The 27871-nt window shown below is 50.4% G+C and overlaps 1 protein-coding gene across 1 annotated transcript in view; it reads right to left on the bottom strand.

Moving 5' to 3' along the window:
- Positions 1-27871, bottom strand: part of LOC142466640 (receptor-type tyrosine-protein phosphatase T-like) — a 174524-nt gene that overhangs the window by 87792 nt on the left and 58861 nt on the right. Inside the window, 3 exon segments of the mRNA XM_075571887.1 lie at positions 6907-6988; positions 15488-15753; positions 18928-19053. Coding sequence (XP_075428002.1) covers positions 6907-6988; positions 15488-15753; positions 18928-19053 — 474 coding nt within the window.

Genomic DNA, 27871 nt, shown 5'->3' on the forward strand with positions numbered 1-27871 from the left:
GGTGGGAGCGGGACATTAGCGCGGCCGCCTCCGGGGTGGGAGCCTGACATTAGTGCGGCCGCCTCCGGGGTGGGAGCGGGACATTAGTGCGGCCGCCTCCGGGGTGGGAGCCTGACATTAGTGCGGCCGCCTCCGGGGTGGGAGCGGGACATTAGTGCGGCCGCCTCCGGGGTGGGAGCGGGACATTAGTGCGGCCGCCTCCGGGGTGGGAGCGGGACATTAGTGCGGCCGCCTCCGGGGTGGGAGCCTGACACCTCTCACCCCCTCCTAATACACAGGGATATATACCGCCCGTTCCCTTTTACGACCATGAAAGGTGTGATTGTGTCGTTGTGTCTCTGGATGTAAGAGCCACACATGATTGTAGGTTTCCCTCACCCAGCCCCTTGGGATCATCTGCTATGAGCGCACAACACCGCAAAACCTCATAAGCCACAAAGCCAGGCCACGGCTCACGTGGAAATCCCACAGAGTAAAGGGGTTTCCGAACAGGCCCCCGACGCCCCACGGAGCCCAGGGCTGCGCTGCAGGAACTGCGAACACATCACCCCAGCATTATTAAAACACTGCATCTTGTGTCTCAGGAGACGCCTCTGCGACCCTGCACCGCCTGCCCGGAATAAACGCCCCCTCTTATTGGGGGATTAGGTTTAGCTGGCAGGGAAGGGAGAGAGGGGAGAGGAGGAGAGAGAAGAGCGTAGGAAGAGGGGCGGAGGGAGAGGAGAGAGAGGGGGGGAGAGAGAGAGAGAGAGAGGGTGGAGAGAGAGGGGAGAGAGGGAGAGGGGGGAGGGTGAGGGGGGAGAGAGAGAGAGGGATGGAGGGGGAGGGAGAGCGAGTGGGGGAAGAGAAGGAGAGCGAGGAGGGGAAGAGAAGGAGAGAGAGGGGGGGAAAGAGAGAAAGGGGGGAAAGAGAGGGGGGAAGATAGCGAGGGAGAGGAGGGAGAGAGAGAGGGATGGAGGGGGATGGGAGAGCGAGGAGGGGAAGAGAAGGAGAGAGATGGGGGAAAGAGGGAGAGGGGGGAAAGAGGGAGAGGGGGGAAAGGGAGAGGGGGGAAAGAGAGGGAGGGAGAGGTAAAGTGAAGGAGAGAGAGGGGGAAAGAAAGAGGGGGAAGAGAGAGGGGGGGGGAGAGAGGGATGGAGGGGGGGAGAGCGAGGGGGGGAAGAGAAGGAGAGCGAGGAGGGGAAGAGGAGAGAGAGGGGGAAAGAGAGAGGGGGGAAAGAGAGAGAGGGGGGAAGGAGAGGTAAAGTGAAGGAGAGAGAGAGAGAGACGGAGAGTGAAGGACGACTGGAAGGGAGAGAAGCGCAAGAGAGTGCAGAGGATGACTGGAAGCGCACACGAGAGGGATAGAGTGCAGAGGATGACTGGAAGCGCACACGAGAGGGAGAGAGTGCAGAGGATGACTGGAAGCGCACACGAGAGGGAGAGAATGCAGAGGAGGACTGGAAGCGCACACGAGAGGGAGAGAGTGCAGAGGAGGACTGGAAGCGCACACGAGAGGGAGAGAGTGCAGAGGAATGGAAGCGCACACGAGAGGGAGAGAGTGCAGAGGAGGACTGGAAGCGCACACGAGAGGGAGAGAGTGCAGAGGAGGACTGGAAGTGCACACGAGAGGGAGAGAGTGCAGAGGAGGACTGGAAGCGCACACGAGAGGGAGAGAGTGCAGAGGAGGACTGGAAGCGTACACGAGAGGGAGAGAGTGCAGAGGAGGACTGGAAGCGTACACGAGAGGGAGAGAGTGCAGAGGAGGACTGGAAGCGCACACGAGAGGGAGAGAGTGCAGAGGAGGACTGGAAGCGCACACGAGAGGGAGAGAGTGCAGAGGAGGACTGGAAGCGCACACGAGAGCGAGAGAGTGCAGAGGAGGACTGGAAGCGTACAAGAGAGCGAGAGAGTGCAGAGGAGGACTGGAAGCGCACACGAGAGGGAGAGAGTGCAGAGGAGGGCTGGAGGTGTACACGAGAGGGAGAGAGTGCAGAGGAGGACTGGAAGCGCACACGAGAGGGAGAGAGTGCAGAGGAGGACTGGAAGCGCACACGAGAGGGAGAGAGTGCAGAGGAGGACTGGAAACGCACACGAGAGGGAGAGAGTGCAGAGGAGGGCTGGAAGCGCACACGAGAGGGAGAGAGTGCAGAGGAGGACTGGAAGCGCACACGAGAGGGAGAGAGTGCAGAGGAGGACTGGAAGCGTACACGAGAGGGAGAGAGTGCAGAGGAGGGCTGGAAGCGCACACGAGAGGGAGAGAGTGCAGAGGAGGGCTGGAAGCGCACACGAGAGGGAGAGAGTGCAGAGGAGGGCTGGAAGCGCACACGAGAGGGAGAGAGTGCAGAGGAGGACTGGAAGCGCACACGAGAGGGAGAGAGTGCAGAGGACGACTGGAAGCGCACACGAGAGGGAGAGAGTGCAGAGGAGGACTGGAAGCGCACACGAGAGGGAGAGAGTGCAGAGGAGGACTGGAAACGCACACGAGAGGGAGAGAGTGCAGAGGAGGGCTGGAAGCGCACACGAGAGGGAGAGAGTGCAGAGGAGGACTGGAAGCGCACACGAGAGGGAGAGAGTGCAGAGGAGGACTGGAAGCGTACACGAGAGGGAGAGAGTGCAGAGGAGGGCTGGAAGCGCACACGAGAGGGAGAGAGTGCAGAGGAGGGCTGGAAGCGCACACGAGAGGGAGAGAGTGCAGAGGAGGGCTGGAAGCGCACACGAGAGGGAGAGAGTGCAGAGGAGGGCTGGAAGCGCACACGAGAGGGAGAGAGTGCAGAGGAGGACTGGAAGCGTACACGAGAGGGAGAGAGTGCAGAGGAGGGCTGGAGGCGTACACGAGAGGGAGAGAGTGCAGAGGAGGACTGGAAGCGCACACGAGAGGGAGAGAGTGCAGAGGAGGACTGGAAGCGTACACGAGAGGGAGAGAGTGCAGAGGAGGGCTGGGGGTGTACACGAGAGGGAGAGAGTGCAGAGGAGGGCTGGAGGCGCACACGAGAGGGAGAGAGTGCAGAGGAGGACTGGAAGCGCACACGAGAGGGAGAGAGTGCAGAGGAGGACTGGAAGCGTACACGAGAGGGAGAGAGTGCAGAGGAGGGCTGGAAGCGCACACGAGAGGGAGAGAGTGCAGAGGAGGGCTGGAAGCGCACACGAGAGGGAGAGAGTGCAGAGGAGGGCTGGAAGCGCACACGAGAGGGAGAGAGTGCAGAGGAGGGCTGGAAGCGCACACGAGAGGGAGAGAGTGCAGAGGAGGACTGGAAGCGCACACGAGAGGGAGAGAGTGCAGAGGAGGGCTGGAAGCGCACACGAGAGGGAGAGAGTGCAGAGGAGGACTGGAAGCGCACACGAGAGGGAGAGAGTGCAGAGGAGGACTGGAAGCGTACACGAGAGGGAGAGAGTGCAGAGGAGGGCTGGAAGCGCACACGAGAGGGAGAGAGTGCAGAGGAGGGCTGGAAGCGCACACGAGAGGGAGAGAGTGCAGAGGAGGGCTGGAAGCGCACACGAGAGGGAGAGAGTGCAGAGGAGGACTGGAAGCGTACACGAGAGGGAGAGAGTGCAGAGGAGGGCTGGAGGCGTACACGAGAGGGAGAGAGTGCAGAGGAGGACTGGAAGCGCACACGAGAGGGAGAGAGTGCAGAGGAGGACTGGAAGCGTACACGAGAGGGAGAGAGTGCAGAGGAGGGCTGGAAGCGCACACGAGAGGGAGAGAGTGCAGAGGAGGGCTGGAAGCGCACACGAGAGGGAGAGAGTGCAGAGGAGGACTGGAAGCGTACACGAGAGGGAGAGAGTGCAGAGGAGGGCTGGAGGCGTACACGAGAGGGAGAGAGTGCAGAGGAGGACTGGAAGCGCACACGAGAGGGAGAGAGTGCAGAGGAGGACTGGAAGCGTACACGAGAGGGAGAGAGTGCAGAGGAGGGCTGGGGGTGTACACGAGAGGGAGAGAGTGCAGAGGAGGGCTGGAGGCGCACACGAGAGGGAGAGAGTGCAGAGGAGGACTGGAAGCGCACACGAGAGCGAGAGAGTGCAGAGGAGGACTGGAAGCGCACACGAGAGCGAGAGAGTGCAGAGGAGGACTGGAAGCGCACACGAGAGCGAGAGAGTGCAGAGGAGGGCTGGAGGTGTACACGAGAGGGAGAGAGTGCAGAGGAGGGCTGGAGGTGTACACGAGAGGGAGAGAGTGCAGAGGAGGACTGGAAGCGCACACGAGAGGGAGAGAGTGCAGAGGAGGGCTGGAGGTGTACACGAGAGGGAGAGAGTGCAGAGGAGGGCTGGAGGTGTACACGAGAGGGAGAGAGTGCAGAGGAGGGCTGGCGGTGTACACGAGAGGGAGAGAGTGCAGAGGAGGGCTGGAAGCGCACACGAGAGGGAGAGAGTGCAGAGGAGGACTGGAAGCGCACACGAGAGGGAGAGAGTGCAGAGGAGGACTGGAAGCGTACACGAGAGGGAGAGAGTGCAGAGGAGGACTGGAAGCGCACACGAGAGGGAGGGAGTGCAGAGGAGGACTGGAAGCGCACACGAGAGGGAGAGAGTGCAGAGGAGGACTGGAAGCGCACACGAGAGGGAGAGAGTGCAGAGGTGGACTGGAAGCGCACACGAGAGGGAGAGAGTGCAGAGGAGGACTGGAAGCGCACACGAGAGGGAGAGAGTGCAGAGGAGGACTGGAAGCGCACACGAGAGGGAGAGAGTGCAGAGGAGGACTGGAAGCGTACACGAGAGGGAGAGAGTGCAGAGGAGGACTGGAAGCGCACACGAGAGGGAGAGAGTGCAGAGGAGGGCTGGAGGCGCACACGAGAGGGAGAGAGTGCAGAGGAGGACTGGAAGCGTACACGAGAGGGAGAGAGTGCAGAGGAGGACTGGAAGCGCACACGAGAGGGAGAGAGTGCAGAGGAGGACTGGAAGCGTACACGAGAGGGAGAGAGTGCAGAGGAGGACTGGAAGCGCACACGAGAGGGAGAGCGTGCAGAGGAGGGCTGGAGGCGTACACAAAAGGGAGAGAGTGCAGAGGAGGGCTGGAGGCGTACACGAGAGGGAGAGAGTGCAGAGGAGGACTGGAAGCGCACACGAGAGGGAGAGAGTGCAGAGGAGGACTGGAAGCACACACGAGAGGGAGAGAGTGCAGAGGAGGACTGGAAGCGCACACGAGAGGGAGAGAGTGCAGAGGAGGACTGGAAGCGCACACGAGAGGGAGAGAGTGCAGAGGAGGACTGGAAGCGTACACGAGAGGGAGAGAGTGCAGAGGAGGACTGGAAGCGCACACGAGAGGGAGAGAGTGCAGAGGAGGACTGGAAGCGCACACGAGAGGGAGAGAGTGCAGAGGAGGACTGGAAGCGCACACGAGAGGGAGAGAGTGCAGAGGAGGACTGGAAGCGTACACGAGAGGGAGAGAGTGCAGAGGAGGACTGGAAACGCACACGAGAGGGAGAGAGTGCAGAGGAGGACTGGAAGCGCACACGAGAGGGAGAGAGTGCAGAGGAGGACTGGAAGCGTACACGAGAGGGAGAGAGTGCAGAGGAGGACTGGAAGCGCACACGAGAGGGAGAGAGTGCAGAGGAGGGCTGGAGGCGCACACGAGAGGGAGAGAGTGCAGAGGAGGACTGGAAGCGTACACGAGAGGGAGAGAGTGCAGAGGAGGACTGGAAGCGCACACGAGAGGGAGAGAGTGCAGAGGAGGACTGGAAGCGTACACGAGAGGGAGAGAGTGCAGAGGAGGACTGGAAGCGCACACGAGAGGGAGAGAGTGCAGAGGAGGGCTGGAGGCGTACACAAAAGGGAGAGAGTGCAGAGGAGGGCTGGAGGCGTACACGAGAGGGAGAGAGTGCAGAGGAGGACTGGAAGCGCACACGAGAGGGAGAGAGTGCAGAGGAGGACTGGAAGCGCACACGAGAGGGAGAGAGTGCAGAGGAGGACTGGAAGCGCACACGAGAGGGAGAGAGTGCAGAGGAGGACTGGAAGCGCACACGAGAGGGAGAGAGTGCAGAGGAGGACTGGAAGCGTACACGAGAGGGAGAGAGTGCAGAGGAGGACTGGAAACGCACACGAGAGGGAGAGAGTGCAGAGGAGGACTGGAAGCGCACACGAGAGGGAGAGAGTGCAGAGGAGGACTGGAAGCGTACACGAGAGGGAGAGAGTGCAGAGGAGGACTGGAAGCGCACACGAGAGGGAGAGAGTGCAGAGGAGGCCTGGAAGCGCACACGAGAGGGAGAGAGTGCAGAGGAGGACTGGAAGCGTACACGAGAGGGAGAGAGTGCAGAGGAGGACTGGAAGCGCACACGAGAGGGAGAGAGTGCAGAGGAGGGCTGGAGGCGTACACAAAAGGGAGAGAGTGCAGAGGAGGACTGGAAGCGCACACGAGGGGGAGAGAGTGCAGAGGAGGACTGGAAGCGCACACGAGAGGGAGAGAGTGCAGAGGAGGGCTGGAAGCGCACACGAGAGGGAGAGAGTGCAGAGGAGGGCTGGAGGTGTACACGAGGGGGAGAGAGTGAAGAGGAGGGCTGGAAGCGCACACGAGGGGGAGAGAGTGCAGAGGAGGGCTGGAGGCGTACACGAGAGGGAGAGAGTGCAGAGGAGGACTGGAAGCGCACACGAGAGGGAGAGAGTGCAGAGGAGGACTGGAAGCGCACACGAGAGGGAGAGAGTGCAGAGGAGGGCTGGAAGCGCACACGAGAGGGAGAGAGTGCAGAGGAGGACTGGAAGCGCACACGAGAGGGAGAGAGTGCAGAGGAGGACTGGAAGCGCACACGAGAGGGAGAGAGTGCAGAGGAGGACTGGAAGCGCACACGAGAGGGAGAGAGTGCAGAGGAGGACTGGAAGCGCACACGAGAGCGAGAGAGTGCAGAGGAGGGCTGGAAGCGCACACGAGAGGGAGAGAGTGCAGAGGAGGGCTGGAAGCGCACACGAGAGGGAGATGTTCTTAAGAACGAGAGTACATACGGCAGGGGTGCGCCAGGACCCGGACCTCGTCCACCGCGATGTATCCAGAGTGGTCCTTAACGGAGACGGCTTCAAATATGATCTGGGAGGGACAGAGGCTGGAGATCAACGTGCTTCAGCATAGAGCAGTGCTGAGTATGCTCACATACACATGGTTTTATAATCAGTATATACAGAGTTGTGTAAGGGAAGACCTCGTATCCAGGGCAGGACATGGCCACACAAAGCACCACTACTTTCATTTGTACTATTACTATGTTAACCAGTAACCAAGAGTACCAATACTACTACCGTATGTACTGAGCAGGGGTACTATTACTATGCTACCCAGTAACCCGGAGTACCAATACTACTACCGTATGTACTGAGCAGGGGTACTATTACTATGTTACCCAGTAACCCGGAGTACCAATACTACTACCGTACGTACTGAGCAGGGGTACTATTACTATGTTACCCAGTAACCCGGAGTACCAATACTACTACCGTACGTACTGAGCAGGGGTACTATTACTATGTTACCCAGTAACCCGGAGTACCAATACTACTACCGTATGTACTGAGCAGGGGTACTATTACTATGTTACCCAGTAACCCGGATTACCAATACTACTACCGTATGTACTGAGCAGGGGTACTATTACTATGTTACCCAGTAACCCGGAGTACCAATACTACTACCGTATGTACTGAGCAGGGGTACTATTACTATGTTACCCAGTAACCTGGAGTACCAATACTACTACCGTACGTACTGAGCATGGGTACTATTACTATGTTACCCAGTAACCAAGAGTACCAATACTACTCAATATGTACTGAGCAGGGGTATTATTACTATGTTACCCAGTAACCCGGAGTACCAATACTACTACCGTACGTACTGAGCATGGGTACTATTACTATGTTACCCACTAACCAAGAGTACCAATACTACTATTGTACGTACTGATCATGGGTACTATTACTATGTTACCCAGTAACCAAGAGTACCAATACTACTACCGTATGTACTGAGCAGGGGTACTATTTCTATGTTTCCCAGTAACCCGGAGTACCAATACTACTATTGTACATACTGACCAGGGGTACTATGTTACCCACTAACCAGGAGTACCAAAACTACTATCGTACGTACTGACCAGGGGTACTATTTTACCCACTAACCAGGAGTACCAATACTACTATCGTACGTACTGACCAGAGGTACTATTACTATGCTACCCACTAACCAGGAGTACCAATACTGCTATCGTACATACTGACCTGGGGTACTATAACTATGATACCCACTAACCAGGAGTACCAATACTACTATCGTACATACTGACCTGGGGTACTATTATTATGCTACCCACTAACCAGGAGTACCAATACTACTATCGTACGTACTGACCAGGGGTACTATTTTACCCACTAACCAGGAGTACCAATACTGCTATTGTACGTACTGACCAGAGGTACTATTACTATCTTACGCACTAACCAGGAGTACCAAAACTACTATTACGTGTGTGTACACTTTGTATTATTATATGTATGTATAAGTGTTTGTATGTATGAGTGTATGCATGTATTATATGTATGTATGAATCTATGCATGCATTACATGTATGTATAAGTGTATGCATGTATTATATCTATGTATATATGTAAATATGTATGAGTGTATGCATGTATGTACGAGTGTATGTATGTATGAATGCATGGTATGTATGTATGAGTGTATGCATGTATGTATGAGGGTATGCATGTATTATATGTGTGTATATATGTAAATATGTATGTACGGTATATATGTATGAGTGTATGCAAGTGTGTATGTATGCATGTGTGTATATATGTACGGTATGTATGAGTGTATGCATGTATGTATGAGTGTATGTATGAGTGTAGGCATGCATGTACGAGTGTATGCATGTATGTATGAGTGTATGTATTTATGCATGTATGTATGAGTGTATGTATGTACGGTATGTATGTATGAATGTACGGTATGTATGTATGAGTGTATGCATGTATGTATGAGGGTATGCATGTATTATATGTATGTATATATGTAAATATGTATGTACGGTATATATGTATGAGTGTATGCATGTCTGTATGTATGCATGTGTGTATGTATGTACGGTATGTACGATATGTATGAGTGTAGGCATGCGTGTAGGCATGCATGTACGAGTGTATGCATGTATACATAGTAGATGAGGTGGAAAAAAGACGTACGTCTATCAAGTTCAACCTATGCTAAATTTAGACAACAGATACTTTATCCTATATCTATACTTACTTATTGATCCAGAGGAAGGCAAACAAAAAACCCCATTAAGGGGAAAAATTAATTCCTTCCTGACTCCAAGAATTGGCAATCGGATTAATCCCTGGATCAACATCCTTCCCATGTATACTTATTTGGTATATCCCTGTTTACCTGTCCCATCTAAAAAGATGTCCAACATTTTTTTGAACAAATCTATTGTATCTGCCATCACAGTCTTCATGGGTAATGAATTCCACATTTTAACTGCCCTTACTGTAAAGAACCCTTTCCTTTGTTGCTGGTGAAATTTCCTTTCCTCCAACCTTAAGGGATGGCCCGAGTCCTTTGTACTGCCCGTGGGGTGAATAGTTCTTTTGAAAGCTCCTTGTATTGTCCCTGAATATATTTGTATATAGTTATTATATCCCCTCTTAGACGCCTCTTTTCTAATGTAAATAAATCTAATTTAGCTAGCCTCTCCTCATAAGTTAGAATGTCCATCCCCTTTATTAATTTGGTGGCTCTTCTCTGCACTCTCTCTAGTTCCATAATGTCTTTTCTTAGGATTGGTGCCCAAAATTGTACTCCATATTCAAGGTGTGGTCTTACTAATGCTTTGTAAAGGGGCATAATTATGTTTACTTCCCTTCCATCCATTGCCCGTTTGATGCAAGATAAGATCTTGTTTGCCTTTGCAGCTACTGCATGACATTGGGCACTATTGCTAAGCCTGCTGTCTACAAGCACTCCTAAATCCGTCTCCATCAAGGATTCCCCCAATATATCCCCATTTAATTTGTAAGTCGCCTTTTTATTCTTGCATCCCAAATGCATAACCTTACATTTATCTGTATTAAACCTCATTTGCCATTTACCTGCCCACGTTTCCAGTCTCTCCAAGTCCTTCTGGAGAGAAATTTCATCCTGCTCTGATTCTACTACCTTACACACTTTAGTATCATCAGCAAAGATGGAGACTTTGCTCTCGATCCCAACCTCAAGGTCATTAATAAACAAGTTAAAAAGCAGGGGTCCCAGTACCGATCCTTGAGGTACTCCACTCACGACTTTAGCCCAACCTGAAAAAGTTCCATTTTTGACAACCCTCTGTTGTCTGTCCTTTAACCAGTTTTCAATCCAGGTGCATATATTATTACTGAGTCCAATTTTCTTTATTTTGTACACCAACCTCGTGTGAAACCGTATCAAAAGCCTTTGCAAAATCTAAGTAGACCACATCAACTGCATTACCCTGGTCTAAATTCCTACTTACCTCCTCAAAGAAACAAATAAGGTTAGTTTGCCAAGATCTATCCTTCATAAATCCATGCTGACTATTACTAATAATTTTGTTTTCCATTAGGTATTCCTGAATATTATCCTGTATTAAACCTCCAAGTAGTTTCCCTACTATTGAAGTCAGGCTTACAGGTCTGTAATTCCCCGGGTGTGATCTAGCTCCCTTTTTAAATATAGGCACCACATCAGCTTTACGCCAATCTTGTGGAACTGAGCCTGTGGAAATGGAGTCCTTGAATCTACTATATATTTGTGAAAGCACTGTATGTTTGTCTGCATGGCCTGTGTCCCTCAGGCCAATGAGATTGGTCCCTTGGCCCGCCCGCCCCCGCACACCTCTCATTGGCCTGAGGCGGAGTGACGGGCCAAAGGTCCAAAACACACACACACACACACACACACACACACACACACACACACACCCCCAAGCTCACACACCGGCACCGCTACAGTCAAGAGCGCCCGGGACACAGCGGGGGAGCGGCGCCAGCGCCCGGGACACAGCAGGGGAGCGGCCACAACACGCTGCCTCCCGCCTCACATGCACGTGGGAGCGCCCGGACGGGTGAGTGATCGAGCAGGCGGACGGGTACTGCGGTTGCCACGCCTGCCTCACAGCCCCCACGCCGCCGTCCTACCCCCTCCCAACAGCTGCGGCTGCCACGGCCACCTCACCGTGCCTCACAGCCCCCACGCCGCCGTCCTACCCCCTCCCAACAGCTGCGGCTGCCACGGCCACCTCACCGTGCCTCACAGGCCCCGCGCTGCTGTCCTTCCCCCTCCCTACAGCTGCGGCTGCCACGGCCACCTCACCGTGCCTCACACCTGCTGCCTCTGGGGATAGCATGAAGGGGGGGGAGGCATGCAGGGGGGGGGAGAGAAGAGATGCAGGGGGGAAAGATAACACACCCACTCACCCACCCACCCAGTCACTCACTCAGTCAAGTCACTCAGTCACCCACCCAGTCACTCAGCCACCCAACCACCCACCCAGTCAGTCAAGTCACTCACCCATCCAGTCACTCAACCACCCAGTCACTCACCCATCCACCCAGTCACTCACCCGCCCAGTCACTCAAGTCACTCACCCACCCAGTCACCCACCCAGTCACTCACCCACCCACCCAGTCACCCAGTCACTCAAAGTCACTCATGGTCACTCACCCACCCACCCAGTCACTCACCCACCCAGTCACTCACTCACCCACCCAGTCACTCACCCACCCAGTCAGTCACCCACCCAGTCAGTCACCCACCCACCCAGTCAGTCACTCACCCACCCAGTCAGTCACTCACCCACCCAGTCAGTCACTCACCCACCCAGTCAGTCACTCACCCAGTCACTCACCAAGTCACTCACCAGTCACTCACCAGTCACTCACCCACCCAGTCACTCATTCAGTCACCAAAGTCACCCAGTCACTCAGTCACCCACACACCCAGTCACCCACCCAGTCACCCACCCACTCACTCAGTCACCCACCCACTCACTCAGTCACTCAGTCCCTCAGTCAACCCACCCAGTCACTCACCCACCCACTGAGCTCTGAAGGGGGGGGAATTGGACATGTGAGAGGGGGGGGGGGGAACAGAGGTGTGAAGGGGGGAAGGGCCGGAGCTGTGAACGGGGGGAGAGGAGGGAACCCAGCTATTAACACGGGGGCCACATTCATGTGCAGGGGGGCCCCGATTGCTGTTAACGGGGGAGAAAGGGGAAGGGGGGAAGAGAGGCCAATGGGGGGAGAGAGAGAGGGGGAGCGAAGAAAAAAAGAGAGGGAGGGGGAGCGGAGAGAGGGGGGAGCGGGAAAATTCAATGCCGGGCAACGCCGGGTATATCAGCAAGTATTAAATGTAATGGTTTGGTTATTACTGAACTTAACTCCTTGAGAACTCTTGGATGTATGCCATCAGGGCCAGGTGCCTTATTTACTTAAATTTTTTCAAGTCGCTTATGAACTTCTTCCTCAGTTAACCAATTGGTCATTAATATGGAGGTTGTGGCTTCCTACTGTGGCGCTACTATTGAACTTGATTCTTCCCTGGTAAACACAGAGGCAAAGAATTTGTTTAATAGCTCAGCTTTTCCCTTATCTCCAATAATCTGCCTGCCCATCTCACACTGAAAGGGTCCTATATTTTCTTTTCTCGTTTTTTTGTTATTAAGCTACTTAAAGAACTTTTTAGGGTTGACCTTACTTTCTATTGCAATCCTTTTTTCATTATCCATTTTTGCTAATTTAATTGCCCTTTTGCAATTTTTGTTACATTCCTTATAATTCTGATACGATGTCTCCGTCCCTTCTGACTTAAAGAATGTAAACGCCTTCCTCTTCTTGTCCATTTCTTCCCCTACCTGTTTATTTAGCCACATTGGTTTTGACTTATTTCTTTTATACTTATTACCCAAGGGTATACACTGATAAGTGTGCTTTTCTAACAATGTTTTAAAGACTGCCCATTTATCTTCTACATTTTTCCCTGCAAAAACCTCATCCCATTGTATTACTACTAGATTAGACCTCAGTTTATTAAAATCTGCCTTTCTAAAGTTTAAAGTCTTTCTTGAACCCAAGTAATCTGTTTTTTGATAATTTATTTCAAATGAGACCATGTTATGATCACTGTTACCCAAATGTTCCAGGACTTGAATATTTGTTATTACTTCTACATTGTTTGATATGACCAAATCCAGAACTGCCCATCGCCTGGTTGGTTCCTCAATAATTTGGGTCATATAATTATCTTTAAGCACCCCCAAAAACCTGTTTCCTTTTGTTGTAACGCTAATCTCATTGCCCCAGTCTATGTCTGGATAATTAAAATCCCCCATTATGCAAACATGACCCAGTTTTGATGCCTTCTCCATTTGCAAATGTATTTTAGCTTCCTCAATCTCACAGATATTTGGTGGTTTATAGCATATTCCCACAAACATTTTCTTTATACTTTTACCTCCACTGCTAATTTCTATCCACAAGGTCTCTACATTTTCATCATTCCCTTCATAGACATCATCCCTTATAATAGGTTTTAGATCTGGTTTAACATATAGACATACTCCACCTCCCCTTCTATTTGTTCGATCCTTCCGAAAAAGAGAATACCCCTTTAAATTAACTGTCCAGTCATGAGTTTCATCCCACCATGTTTCAGTAATGCCTATGATATCATACTGCTCCCTTGTAGCTATTAATTCAAGCTCCCCCATTTTATCTGTCAGGCTTCTTGCATTAGCAAGCATGCATTTAAGTTTTTTTCAGCCTGTACTATTATCTTATCTGCTCCTTCCTTTCTGCGCCCACTTGGTTTAGTCTTTAGAAGTTTTCTAGTATTATCTCTATTTACTATGGGTATCTTACTGCTTGTCAAACTTGCACTTGCCCCCATTCTACCTCCATACCACCTTGTATCCTCATCTATTCCATTTAGTTCATTATCTGTTTCATTCCCCTCCCCCCTCCATCCTAGTTTAAAATCTGCTCCAACCTTTTTAGCATTCTCCCCCCTAGCACAGAAGATCCCTCTTCATCGAGGTGCAATCCGTCCCTAGAATATAGATGGCACCTCTCAGAAAAGGAGTCCCAGTGCTCTAAAAACCCAAACCCCTCCTTCCTACACCACTTTCTTAGCCATGCATTAACCTTCCTGATCTCTGACTGTCTCCCTGCGGTAGCGCATGGCACTGGTAGTATTTCAGAAAATACTACCTTGGAGGTCCTTGCCTTAAGCTTTTGGCCTAGATCCCTGTAATCATTTTTTAGGACCCTCCATCTTTCTCTAACTTTGTCATTGGTGCCAACATGTACCAAGACCGCCGGGTCAATCCCTGCCCCCCCCAACAATCTGTCTACCCGATCTGCAATGTGCCGAACCCGAGCACCCAGGAGACAACAAACTGTTCGGTTCATGCGGTCCCGGCAACAGATTGCCCTATCTACCTTCCTAATAATGGAGTCCCCTACCACCACCATCTTTCTTTGCATCTGAGCATCCTGAGTCCCCACTGTGCTGGAGGAACTATTCCCCTGGCTGCTAGAGGAATTAGTCTCCCCCAGCCTTGCCATTTCTGCCCCAACATTCCCAATATCTTCACTCAACATGGCAAATCTATTGGGATGTGTCAGCTCAGAAACGACCTGCCACTCCCTATTGCCCCTGCTTCCCCTTCTAACTGTCACCCAGCTACCTACCTGCTCCTCACTAACAGCAACTAAGCTACTAAGCCTACCTGCTCCACACTAAAAGCGCCACCATCTGCACCACTAGTCGAAGCAAGGGCTTGCTCAGTGAGCTCTAATTCCCTTTCAAGATTGCCAATGTCCCTCAATATTGCAAGTTGCCTCTTCAGATCAGCAATCTCTAACTCTAAAGAGACCACCCGCTCACACTTCTCACAGCGGTATGCTCCTTGGAACAGCTGCTCCAAGTGCACATACATGTGGCAAGATGTGCATTGATGGCATTTTCAATCCTGCTCATTCTAGCAACTATGAAGTTTAGAAGTACTAACAGTAAACTGTACTTCAATAAACTATACCATGTTTAACCGCTTCCTTGTTCAAACTGCTTCTGGTTCTAACTGCACACACTTTAACCAACCAGCACTTCAACCACACAGATCAATCAGTACACGCATGTACGAGTGTATGTATTTCTGCATGTATGTATGTATGAGTGTATGAGAGTATGTATGAGTGTATGCATGTGTGTATGAGTGTATGTATTTATGCATGGTATGTATGTATGAGTGTATGAGAGTATGTATGAGTGTATGTATGGTATGTATATATGCATGTATTATATGTATGTATATATGTAAATATGTATGTATGTACGGTATGTACGTATGAGTGTATGCATGTGTGTATGAGTGTATGTATTTATGCATGGTATGAGTGTATGCATGTATGTATGAGTGTATACATGTATTATATGCATGTACTGTATGTATGTGTGTGTATATATGCATGTATGTATGGGTGTATGCATGTCCCATAAGCCTCGCTGGGTCTCTGTCACCTGGTAGAAGTTTGGCCAGAAGGTGCTGATTGCCAGCTCGGCTCTCACCCATCCCTCCGTCACCACGCCGGACACGTTCCACGCAGGGTTCCCCTGGGGTCCTCCGTTCACCTTGACGTAGACGTTGAGGGTCCCGGGGTTGGTGCGGCCGGACAGGTGGTAATGGAAGTCGATGCAGTGGGTGTCATTTTCTTTGAGCACGGGGAGAAGAAGGTGAGCCTTCTGTCCCGAGGCCGCGCCCGAACTGTTTACCAGCATGAAGGAGCCTGGGGGGTGGGAGAGAGAGAGAGTGGGGGAGAGACAGAGAGAGGGGGAGAGAGGGTGAAGGAGAGACAGAGAGGGGGGAGAGCGAGAGAGGGTAAAGGAGGCACAGAGAGAATGTGAGAGGTGGGAAGAGAGGGAGAGAGGGTGAAGGAGAGGGAGAGGGGGCAAAGAGGGTAAAGAAGAGAGAGAGAGAGAGAGAGAGAGAGAGAGAGAGAGAGAGAGAGAGAGAGAGAGAGAGAGAGAGAGAGAGAGAGAGAGAGTAAAGGAGAGGGGGAGAGAGAGATATGGAGAGGGTAAAGGAGAGGGGGAGAGAGATGGGGCAGAGAACGTAAAGGAGAGACAGAGAGAAGGGGGAGAGAGAGAGGAGAGAGAAAGGGGAGAGTGGGGGAGATTGAGAGAAGGGTGAGAGAGGGTGAAGGAGAGAGAGGGGGGGAATGAGAGGAGGAGAGAGAGACAGACAGGAAAGAGAGAGACAGACAGGACAGAGAGAGACAGACAGGACAGAGAGAGAGAAGGAGAGAGAGAGAGAGGGGAGTGAGATGAGGAAGGGTGAAGTAGAGACAGAGGGGGATAGAGAGTGAAGGAGAGACAGAGAGAGATAGAGACACAGAGAGAGAGAGAGGAGCGAAGGAGGGGAAAGAAAGGGAGGGAGAGAGGGAAGAGTGAGTGAAGAGAGAGTGAGGGGTGGGGGGGAGAGAGGGGAAGGAATATGGGAGATAGGGGGAGAGGGAGTGATGAAGGTGTTACTCCCTTCCAGACCCTATAACTTCCAATAACGTGACGGTAAGTATGTCTTAGTGTTACTCCCTTCCAGACCCTATAACTTCCAATAACATGATGTTACTAAGTATGTCTTAGTGTTACTCCCATCCAGTCCCTATAACTTCCAATAACGTGACGGTAAGTATGTCTTAGTGTTACTTCCATCCAGACCCTATAACTTCCAATAACATGACGGTAAGTATGTCTTAGTGTTACTCCCATCCAGTCCCTATAACTTCCAATAACGTGACGGTAAGTATGTCTTAGTGTTACTTCCATCCAGACCCTATAACTTCCAATAACGTGACGGTAAGTATGTCTTAGTGTTACTCCCATCCAGACCCTATAACTTCCAGTAACGTGACGGTAAGTATGTCTTAGTGTTACTCCCTTCCAGACCCTATAACTTCCAATAACATGATGTTACTAAGTATGTCTTAGTGTTACTCCCATCCAGTCTCTATAACTTCCAATAACGTGACGGTAAGTATGTCTTAGTGTTACTCCCATCCAGTCCCTATAACTTCCAATAACATGACGGTAAGTATGTCTTAGTGTTACTCCCATCCAGTCCCTATAACTTCCAATAACGTGACGGTATGTATGTCTTAGTGTTACTTCCATCCAGACCCTATAACTTCCAGTAACGTGACGGTAAGTATGTCTTAGTGTTACTCCCATCCAGACCCTATAACTCCCAATAACGTGACGGTAAGTATGTCTTAGTGTTACTCCCATCCAGGCCCTATAACTTCCAGTAACGTGACGGTAAGTATGTCTTAGTGTGACTCCCATCCAGGCCCTATAACTTCCAATAACGTGACGGTAAGTATGTCTTAGTGTTACTCCCATCCAGGCCCCATAACTTCCAATAACGTGACGGTAAGTATGTCTTAGTGTTACTCCCATCCATACCCCATACTTCCAATAACGTGACGGTAAGTATGTCTTAGTGTTACTCCCATCCAGATCCTATAACTCCCAATAACGTGACGGTAAGTATGTCTTAGTGTTACTCCCATCCAGTCCCTATAACTCCCAATAACGTGACGGTAAGTATGTCTTAGTGTTACTCCCATCCAGGCCCTGTAACTCCCAATAACGTGATGGTATGTATGTCTTAGTGTTACTCCCATCCAGTCCCTATAACTCCCAATAACGTGACGGTAAGTATGTCTTAGTGTTACTCCCATCCAGGCCCCATTACTTCCAATAACGTGACGGTAAGTATGTCTTAGTGTTACTCCCATCCAGACCCTATAACTCCCAATAACGTGACGGTAAGTATGTCTTAGTGTTACTCCCATCCAGTCCCTATAACTCCCAATAACGTGACGGTAAGTATGTCTTAGTGTTACTCCCATCCAGTCCCTATAACTCCCAATAACGTGACGGTAAGTATGTCTTAGTGTTACTCCCATCCAGACCCTATAACTCCCAATAACGTGACGGTAAGTATGTCTTAGTGTTACTGCCATCCAGTCCCTATAACTCCCAATAACGTGACGGTAAGTATGTCTTAGTGTTACTCCCATCCAGGCCCCATAACTTCCAATAACGTGACGGTAAGTATGTCTTAGTCTTACTCCCATCCAGTCCCTATAACTCCCAATAACGTGACGGTAAGTATGTCTTAGTGTTACTCCCATCCAGGCCCTATAACTCCCAATAACGTGACGGTAAGTATGTCTTACTCCCATCCAGACCCTATAACTTCCAATAACGTGACGGTAAGTATGTCTTAGTGTTACTCCCATCCAGGCCCTATAACTTCCAATAACGTGACGGTAAGTATGTCTTAGTGTTACTCCCATCCAGGCCCTATAACTTCCAATAACGTGACGGTAAGTATGTCTTAGTGTTACTCAGATCCAGACCCTATAACTTCCAATAACGTGACGGTAAGTATGTCTTAGTGTTACTCCCATCCAGACCCTATAACTTCCAATAACGTGACGGTAAGTATGTCTTAGTGTTACTCCCATCCAGACCCTATAACTTCCAGTAACGTGACGGTAAGTATGTCTTAGTGTTACTCCCATCCAGACCCTATAACTCCCAATAACGTGACGGTAAGTATGTCTTAGTGTTACCCCCACCCTGACCCTATAACGTGACGGTAACTATGTCTTAGTGTTACCCCCACCCTGACCCTATAACGTGACGGTAACTATGTCTTAGTGTTACTCCCATCCAGTCCCTAGAACACCTGTTATGCATATAATTATCACTAATAACTGTTCTGATTGCAATGCCCTTTTCGGATCCGATAGGTGTCAGGTGCTGTATCCCAGCTATCACCCCTTATCTAGTCCTAGTGGTGTCCACCTCTAAATTCCTACTCCTGTCCATTGTTGTATCTAGTTCTAGAGGTTAAAAGCTCTGCATCACTATGGCTCTCTAGCCCCATTCACCTGTTGGCACAGCGGTGTCCAGAGGGGGCCTCTCCCAGGTGTTCACCTGCTCCCAGGTAAAGCCGTTGGTACCCAGTGCTATGCTGTACCCACAGCTGCTGTAATGCTCATCAAATGTGCAGCCACCTACAGTGGGCAGAGAGAGGAAGAGGGGAGAGAGAAATGTATACACAGCACAGGTACAGTGCGGGCAGCGGCAGTGCCGGCCTCCCCCTCACACACAGCATAGGTACAGCGCGGTCAGCAACAGTGCCAGCCTCCCCCTCACACACTACTACACCATGACATGTATACACAGCACAGGTACAGCGCGGGCAGCGGCAGTGCCAGCCTCCCCTTCACACACTACTACACCATGACATGTATACATAGCACAGGCACAGCGCGGGCAGCGGCAGTGCCAGCCTCCACCTCACACACAGCACAGGTACAGCGCAGTCAGCAACAGTGCCAACCACGCCCTCACACACTATTACACCAAGACATGTATACACAGCACAGGTACAGCGGCAATGCCAGCCTCCCCCTCACACAGGAAGGGGAGGAGCTGTGAGTAAAGGTGGCGGCAGACCCTGGAGGAGGGAGAGGAGTTGGAACCAGGGCTCAAGCTAATCTGAATGTGGAAAAAAAGTTTCACTGGAAGATAAAGTGCAGAAACTTTTGGGAAAGAAAGAATCAGAAAATATGGAAAAAGAGATGAATGAAAATGTTGAGCAGAAAGAAGCTGAAATGGAGAATACTGAAAGTCCAGCTCAGAATCAGACGGGTAAGAGAACTGCGGCTAAAACCAGCTCGTGGTCTAATGAATCCAGGAGTAAAAGACAGGCAGAACATGAGAAAAGGAGACTTGGGGTCACAGAAATTGTTATCCCACAAATTAGTAAGGAGATACACACTAATGCACAGGCAACTGCAGCTACACCTGACATAGAGACCCGCATACAACTGCACCGGAGACAGAGACCCTGTATACAACTGTACCTGTGACAGAGACCCTTCAAGCAGCTGAGGGTAGCAGACAGGTGCAGGAATTAGCAGCCACACCCAAGGCAGACACATAGCAAACAGCCCAGGCTGAGAGCCTGAATAATGCTGGCAATACACCTGAGGCAGACCAGCAATCAGCCCAAGCACAGGAAGAAGTGTCTGAAATAGAAATGGCTGAAGCAATGGAGAACGCTGAAGCAGTGGAAAACGCTGAAGCAGTAGAGGCTTTTGAGGCACAAGAAATGGAGATTCCTAAAGTGGGAGAGAAATCCATACAGCCTGCAGCAGCATCAAAGCCCTTGGCAGAAACAGGAGCGGCAAAAGCAAAGTCCTTAGCTGAAGCAGGAACGGCAGCAAAACCAACAGGAGCAGCTGAGCCAGCTACCCCCAAGCAGTCAGCATGGAGTACAAGACACCCAGGTACATCTTATATGTCATTTGATGATGCCAGAAAGCGCAGGAACGTAGTCAGACTGCATTATTGTGGGGATATGGTTCCTATACCGGACAGATTTGTTATAGGAAAGGACTTGATCAAAGTTTCTCTTGGCTTCCAACCCAGTGAGATTTATGCTTTGTTACATGCCCCTAATAGCAGGAACTATGAAGTCAGCTTTAAGACACAAGAAGGGCTAGAAAAATTCTGGTTTCATTACAAAGAAGTGAAGGATAATCCTGAATGGGAATTTTTTTAAAGTTATCCAGGTATCTCGCCCTGTGACCGTGGAAGTGAATATTATCTTTGATATTGAGACTGTAGCAGTAGAAGATATGTTTTTGGCTGCAAAGAGCGATGTTCAGTCTGGTCCAGTGAAAAATATGGACGCTGAAGGTTTCTGGAATGGGGGCTACAAGTTTAAAGTTAAACTCAGGTACACACACAATGTGGCATGTCACCTCCCAAACGCCATATATATTGGAAGGGACCGCGGGCGATGTTTTTATTGGGGACAGCCAAAAAAGTGTTTTAAATGTGATTCCCCCAGGTACTTAAGCTCAGCGTGTGATAAAATCAGATGCACTTTATGTGGTTCGATTGGTCATCACAGCTCTGAGTGTGACAAGGACATTGTCTGCAACCTGTGCTATAAATGTGGTTGGAAAGATGCGGTTAAATCTCTTTGGAAGGGAATCTCTCTAAGATAAAATGAAATGTTTGTGATTCTCAGGATGCAATTCTGTAAATATTGTGTGTATTTGTAAATAATTGTATTTTGTATTTAAATAAATAAAAAAAAGATTCCCTTCACACACACTACTACACCATGACGTGTATACACAGCACCGGTACAGCGCGGGCAGCGGCAGTGCCAGCCTCCCCTCACACACACTACTACACCATGACATGTATACACAGCACAGGTACAGCGCGGGCAGCGGCAGTGCCAGCCTCCCCCTCACATACTACTACACCATGATATGTATACACAGCACAGGTACAGCGTGGGCAGCGGCAGTGCCAGCCTCCCCCTCACACTCACTACTACACCATGACATGTATACACAGCACAGGTACAGTGCGGGCAGCGGCAGTGCCAGCCCCCCCCCTCACACACTACTACACCATGACATGTATACACAGCGCAGGTACAGCGCGGGCAGCGGCAGTGCCAGCCTCCCCTCACACACACTACTACACCATGACATGTATACACAGCACAGGTACAGCGCAGGCAACGGCAGTGCCAGCCTCCCCCTCACACACACTACTACACCATGACATATATACACAGCACAGGCAGTGCCAGCCTCCCCCTTCACACACACACACTACTACACCATGCCATGTATACACAGCACAGGTACAGCGCGGGTAGTGGCAGCGCCAGGCTCCCCCTCACAAACGGCATGGGCAGTGCCAGGCTCCCCCTCACACACAGCGCAGGCACCGGAGAGCCAGGCTCCCCCTCACAAACGGCACGGGCTGTGCCAGGCCCCCCCTCACAAACGGCACGGGCTGTGCCAGGCTCCCCCTCACAAACGGCACGGGCTGTGCCAGGCTCCCACTCTCACACAGCGCAGGCACCGGAGAGCCAGGCTCCCCCTCACAAACGGCACGGGCTGTGCCAGGCCCCCCCTCACAAACGGCACGGGCTGTGCCAGGCTCCCCCTCACAAACGGCACGGGCAGTGCCAGGCTCCCCCTCACACACAGCACGGGCAGCGGAGAGCCAGGCTCCCCCTCACACACAGCGCAGGCAGTGCCCCCTCCATTCCTTTCTCTGTAGCAGAGTGAATTATAAACCCTATAAAATGCCGCTGATGTCGCCCAGCGGACGCTGAAGCAGCCAGCCTGGCATAAATTAAAAGCTCTCTCTAATTGTCTAATTTAATTTAGCAGATGTGCGGGAACGTGGGACGCCTCTAATGGGAGATTAAAGATCCTAACCCTTTAAATGCCACAGGGGCAGAAAAGATGTCTTGGGTTTATATATAATGTGGGGTGATCCCCTGACTGCAGAGTATCAGGGACAGGATCACACAGTCACACATGGTTTATATGTTATGTAGGTATATATACACACACACACACACACACACACACACACACACACACACACACACACACACACACACACACACACACACACACACACACACACACACACACATCTATAAAACAGAAAACGTTGTTTGTTTGCTGTGCCTCTGGGCAATCTGATTGGTCCGTCGGTCTGTAACTCCGCCTCTGGCCAATCTGATTGGTCCGTGGCCCGCCCCCGCACACCTCTCATTGGCCTGCGTGGTTCGCTGACCACACCTACCCCACTGGCACACTCACAGAACAATCACTGCCTCACCGCCTGCTCTCACATCCCCTGCGGACTAGACACCACCTCAAGTACCATGCGCTGCCGCGTGCACCCCCCCCAACACCACCCCCCCCTCACAGCGTCCGGTACCGCGTCAACCCCCTCGCTCCCGCCCCCCTCACCAACACCGCCCGGTGCAGTCACCCGCCAGATCACCATACACCGTTCGGTCACACGCCCCCACTCCCCCCCTCACCCCTACCGTACACCCTCCTCACCTCTGCACATTACTCACCATCCGGTCACCCCCCCCTCCTCCCACACTGACCAGGCTGGAGCCGCAGAGGGAGATACCAGGGAGAGAGTGTTGGGGGGTGAGCACAGTGGAGAAAACATTGGTCAGTCCGTAATTAATATTTTATTTTTACGAAAGTGGTTTTTTTATTTAATAAATAATAAATCACAGACACACAGACACACAGACACACAGACACACACACATACACACAGTACCTTCACACAGCTCACAGCTCAGCATACACACAAAAAGCGTGCGGCACATGCACGCGCGTTCGCACGGGCACCTGCGCGCGCACGTCCGCACACTCTATAGAACAGCCCTTAGGAGGAGGGAAGCGGTGTTACACTTACATATAGACGCCCGTGGAAAGACAACCAGACGGTATCCTGAATCCCAAGAGGGATTCTGGGATCTAATAGATTCTGTAAGGCCTCTTTCTGGTCCTCTGCATCAGGGGTGCACCCCCCCACTTTGCGCCCCCCACCTCTATATCACAGTGATTTAGATCTAATTGTGAGACACATATTCTGCCCAGTACTGCCCAGTACAATTTTATCCTGGGAACAGAAGCAATTTCCGAAGCAGTAATTTTACATTTATTTAAAAAGTTGTGCATAATCCTCATATTCTGGCATATATACACCTCTTCCAATAATTATTTTAACATTTTTTCCATATATATATACACAAATGTAAACACAACTGTATGCTCATCTGCATATCTTAGACAGGTCTGCAACCCCGCCTTTCCCCATTATCACCCAGCACACAGCACTTCCACTGCAGCAAGGGATTCTGGGAAATGACATGCAAATGAGCACACAGTGCCACTTTTTGCTTCAAAAACCATTATTATATATATATGCCAAAACTGGTCAACTCTGTTGAGAAAATTCTGCAAACATACAAAAATTAGAGAGAGAAAAATAATCCAGGGTTCACCATTCCCAAACCGCCGTTCTCTCGGCAAAGAAGTAATATCTCGGTTTAAACGATTTCCACCGAGCAATTGGGGGAAAAGGCTTCATAATTTAATAGTAGTTTCCACAGGAGGAGGAAATACAAAACTTAAATAGCCAAAAATTGGTATTAAAAAAACCAAACCATAATCATTTTAACTTTTTCTCTAAAAGAGAATTTCCACTTCTTCCACCGTTCTACCTTTACCCTATAGATGTTCAGTTTCTCCTCCCAGTTGTAAACGCCGGAATTCTCTTTTCCAAAATAAATCCCTAAAACTATAAAAGAGTCATTATCTATCTGAATATCCTCAGGGAGACTAAAATTATTTCCCTCTTGTCCCAACCAACAAGCTATAGACTTATCCTGATTCACCAGGGAGTTGGAAACATTTGAATATTTATTTCCTGGCTTATACCTTCAAATGAGCTTTTTGAGGCAACATATATACAAACATCGTCTGCATACGCCTGGCACTAACACGCCCTTCGTGTTGGGAACCCTCATAGGGTACGGCTTGGATGCGACTGTTCTGCTCCAGGTGTCTTAAAAAGGGTCTATGGAGAAGACTTATAATAGGGGGCTCAGTGGGCAGCCCTGTCTAGCACCCGACTTTATGGGAAAAGATTCCCCTACCCAGCCATTAATGACCGGTCTCCCAGAAGCTCCTTCATACAGCAGAGCCAGTTTCTCCGCAAAAGTATCTGGGAAACCATATCTTTCCAGAGTTTTAAAAAGATAGGCATGATCCACCCTATGGAAGGCGTTGGACTGGTCAAAATTTACAGGTAACCCAATGATAGACCTCCTTTAATGGCACAGGATTGGGAACTCGCTATCACCTTCTCACCGACGTTACTCATCCGATTTATAAGGACCTTCCCCAAGATTTTATAATCATTGTTTAGTAAGGCTATTGGCCGCCAACTTTTTAAATCCTTCAGAGCCCCTTTCTTATATAATAAGATCAACAGGGATTCCCGCTGAGAGTGAGAGAGACCTATCCCTCCCAGAGAGGAATTATACACTTTAGCCAATACTTCCGCTAAAACCTCGCTGAAAACTATAAAATTCAGCAGTGATTCCATCTGCCCCCCGGGGGTTCTATTACCTGAGAGGGTCTTAATTGCATTAGTCACTTCTCTTGCTGTGATTGGGGAGTCTAAGGCTGCGTCCCCGCTGGTGCTGAGCTCGGCGCGGTTACATGCATATATATATATGCATGTTCCCGCGCGCGCAAATGCGCGGGCACACACGCTCGGCGCTTTAGTAAATAACATTTTTATACTTTCGCGCTCGCTCGATAGCACGCAATGCGCCGCCCCCCCCCAGCGCGCTCGCGCAAGTTGCAGGACACCCGGCGCTCATGCTCTAAGCATGAGCACACTCAGCGCCAGCGGGGACTCCACCTAAGCCTATCACATCATCCTCAGAAACTGATGGGATATTAATAGAATCCAGATAACTGCCCATTTCTACAGAATCAATGTATTTTTGGCAAAAAAAACTCTGCATAATATTCAGTGACTACATTTAGCATCTCATCTTTACAAGTAACACACACACCTTGTGCATCTTTTAGGCCACATATGACCCTTTTAGTTCTGGTTGAACCATTTTCATCGAGATCTGGAGAACACATCTCACAGCCACTGAAATCCTTCTCGTTTGTTAAAGAAGATCATCTTTTATATTGAAATAATCTCCTATTCTTTAACACACTATAATTCACTTTTTGGCCATTCTGCATTCCTGTATGTAATTGCAGCAATTTAGAACGGAGGACCAAATACTTCTTATACCTCGCCTGGTTTGTTAGACCTGAGGCTTTCTTTAAAAATATATTTTTTAGTGATCTCCCCATCAATGCACTATATTGGGATACAGAACTTGTATGGACACACAGTCCGTGAAGAACTGAAGGAAATTTTCTCTTACAGTCTCCTCCTGTAACATGGAAGAGTTCAGCTTCCAAACCCTGCGACCTAGAATCACAGAGGAGTCTTAAGTGTAGAGTTATTTGTAGAATAGCATGATCAGAATATTCTACTGGTGATAATCTGCAGCTGGCAGTATTTACATTGCTCCTAACATATAACCTATCCTGATTTTCTCTCCCCACATACATACAGTATGTGTATCCTGGAGTATTTAGGTTGTGAAATCTATAAACATCGCTTAAATCAGCCTGTTTACACATATCATTTAGGACCACTATATCATATTCCAAAACATTTCTACCGCTGCCACTGTCCAGATTCGAGGTCACACAATTAAAAATCACCCCCTAGAACGAAACATTTGGATGTAAACAAAAAAAAGGTTTTACTAAAGCAAACAAATACCGTTTTTGCTTTTTTTGTTAGATAACCATACACATTAATTAATCTGAGCTTGACATTCTGGAATGACACACCTAGAATAAGACATCGGCCTGGGCTCAGGTCAATCACCTTTTCACACTGGAAGTCTTATCCCTTAAACAGAAACCCCACCCCATCACACAGGTCAGGGCCGTAGGACCAAAAAGATTCACCGCTTGTCCATTCCGCACAAACTGACGAAATTTCCCTAAGGGACGATAGTCTGGTCTCCTGCAGGAATAAAATGTCAAAATCAAGGTCCTTGAAAGCTCTCCATGCTATATGGCTTCTGACCCTCCCATGTGGATCCTCCTGCTTCCTCACCATCAGCCGCTGCTTCTAGATGTTCTGGAGCAGGGAGAGCCTTCTGGCTTTTTTCCATTGCACTTTCAAAAGGCAGTTCCATCTCATTCCTCTCCTGGTGCACTGGTCCCTATTGGTAGTCTTTGTTCTGTGGGGTCTAAGAAGGGAGGGGATTACTTCTTGTGTCCTCTCTTTCTACTGTGATCGGATTGTGGATTTCCTTTAAAACCTCCTCAAATCGGACGCAAGCCCATGGAGTCCCTCCTCTCTGCAGCTGGTCTCTGTGCCTCGGAGTGCAGGTCTCTATCCACCTTTGTTGCAGAATGCTGCAGAACATACTCCTGTGCTTGATTGTGTTGGGCATGGGGACATTGTATGAATGCCCACTTTTTGAGTGTTACAAGTTACACAGACTGTTGTTCTTGCATTCATTTCGGTGGTGCCCCAAATTTTTGCATAGGCTGCATCTGATCTGGTTACATCCTGATGAAAAAGGTGGTCGTAGAAATGTCAGTCTCACCACTTTCCTTCTTCTTCAAGGGTTTCTTGTGGGAATTGTTGGAAAGAATCTCAAACCTTTCAGTGATTTCCATGCATTTTCCTGTGAATCCGTGGGTTTTACTGGTTCTGTATTTTCCTGGCAGTCTGAGCCCCCAGCAGCTGGAACCTGATCCAGACTATCAGTGCTGATTGCAGGCACCAGGTACAGCTGATTTTCCTCTCTCAGTGAGGTTTCCCCTCTCTGGAAATCTGATTCCCCCGCAGCCTCTGCGTGTCTCCCTGCAGCCTCTGCGTGCCTCCCTGCAGCCGCTGCGTGTCTCCCTGCAGCCTCCGCGTTTCTCCCTGCAGCCTCCCCGTGTCTCCCTGCAGCCTCCGCGTGTCTCCCTGCAGCCTCTGCGTGTCTCCCTGCAGCCTCCGCGTGTCTCCCTGCAGCCTCCGCGTGTCTCCCTCCAGCCTCCGCGTGTCTCCCTGCAGCCTCCGCGTGTCTCCCTGCAGCCTCTGCGTGCCTCCCTGCAGCCTCTGCGTGCCTCCCTGCAGCCTCTGCGTGCCTCCCTCCAGCCTCTGCGTGTCTCCCTGCAGCCTCTGTGCGTGTCTCCCTGCAGCCTCTGTATGTGTCTCCCTGTAGCCTCTGTATGTGTCTCCCTGCAGCCTCTGTGTGTCTCCCTGCAGCCTCTGCGTGTCTCCCTGCAGCCTCTGCGTGCCTCCCTGCAGCCTCTGCGTGCCTCCCTCCAGCCTCTGTATGTGTCTCCCTGCAGCCTCTGTGCGTGTCTCCCTGCA

The sequence above is a fragment of the Ascaphus truei genome, chromosome 15, assembly GCF_040206685.1.
Source record: "Ascaphus truei isolate aAscTru1 chromosome 15, aAscTru1.hap1, whole genome shotgun sequence".
Taxonomy (NCBI): Eukaryota; Metazoa; Chordata; class Amphibia; order Anura; family Ascaphidae; genus Ascaphus; species Ascaphus truei.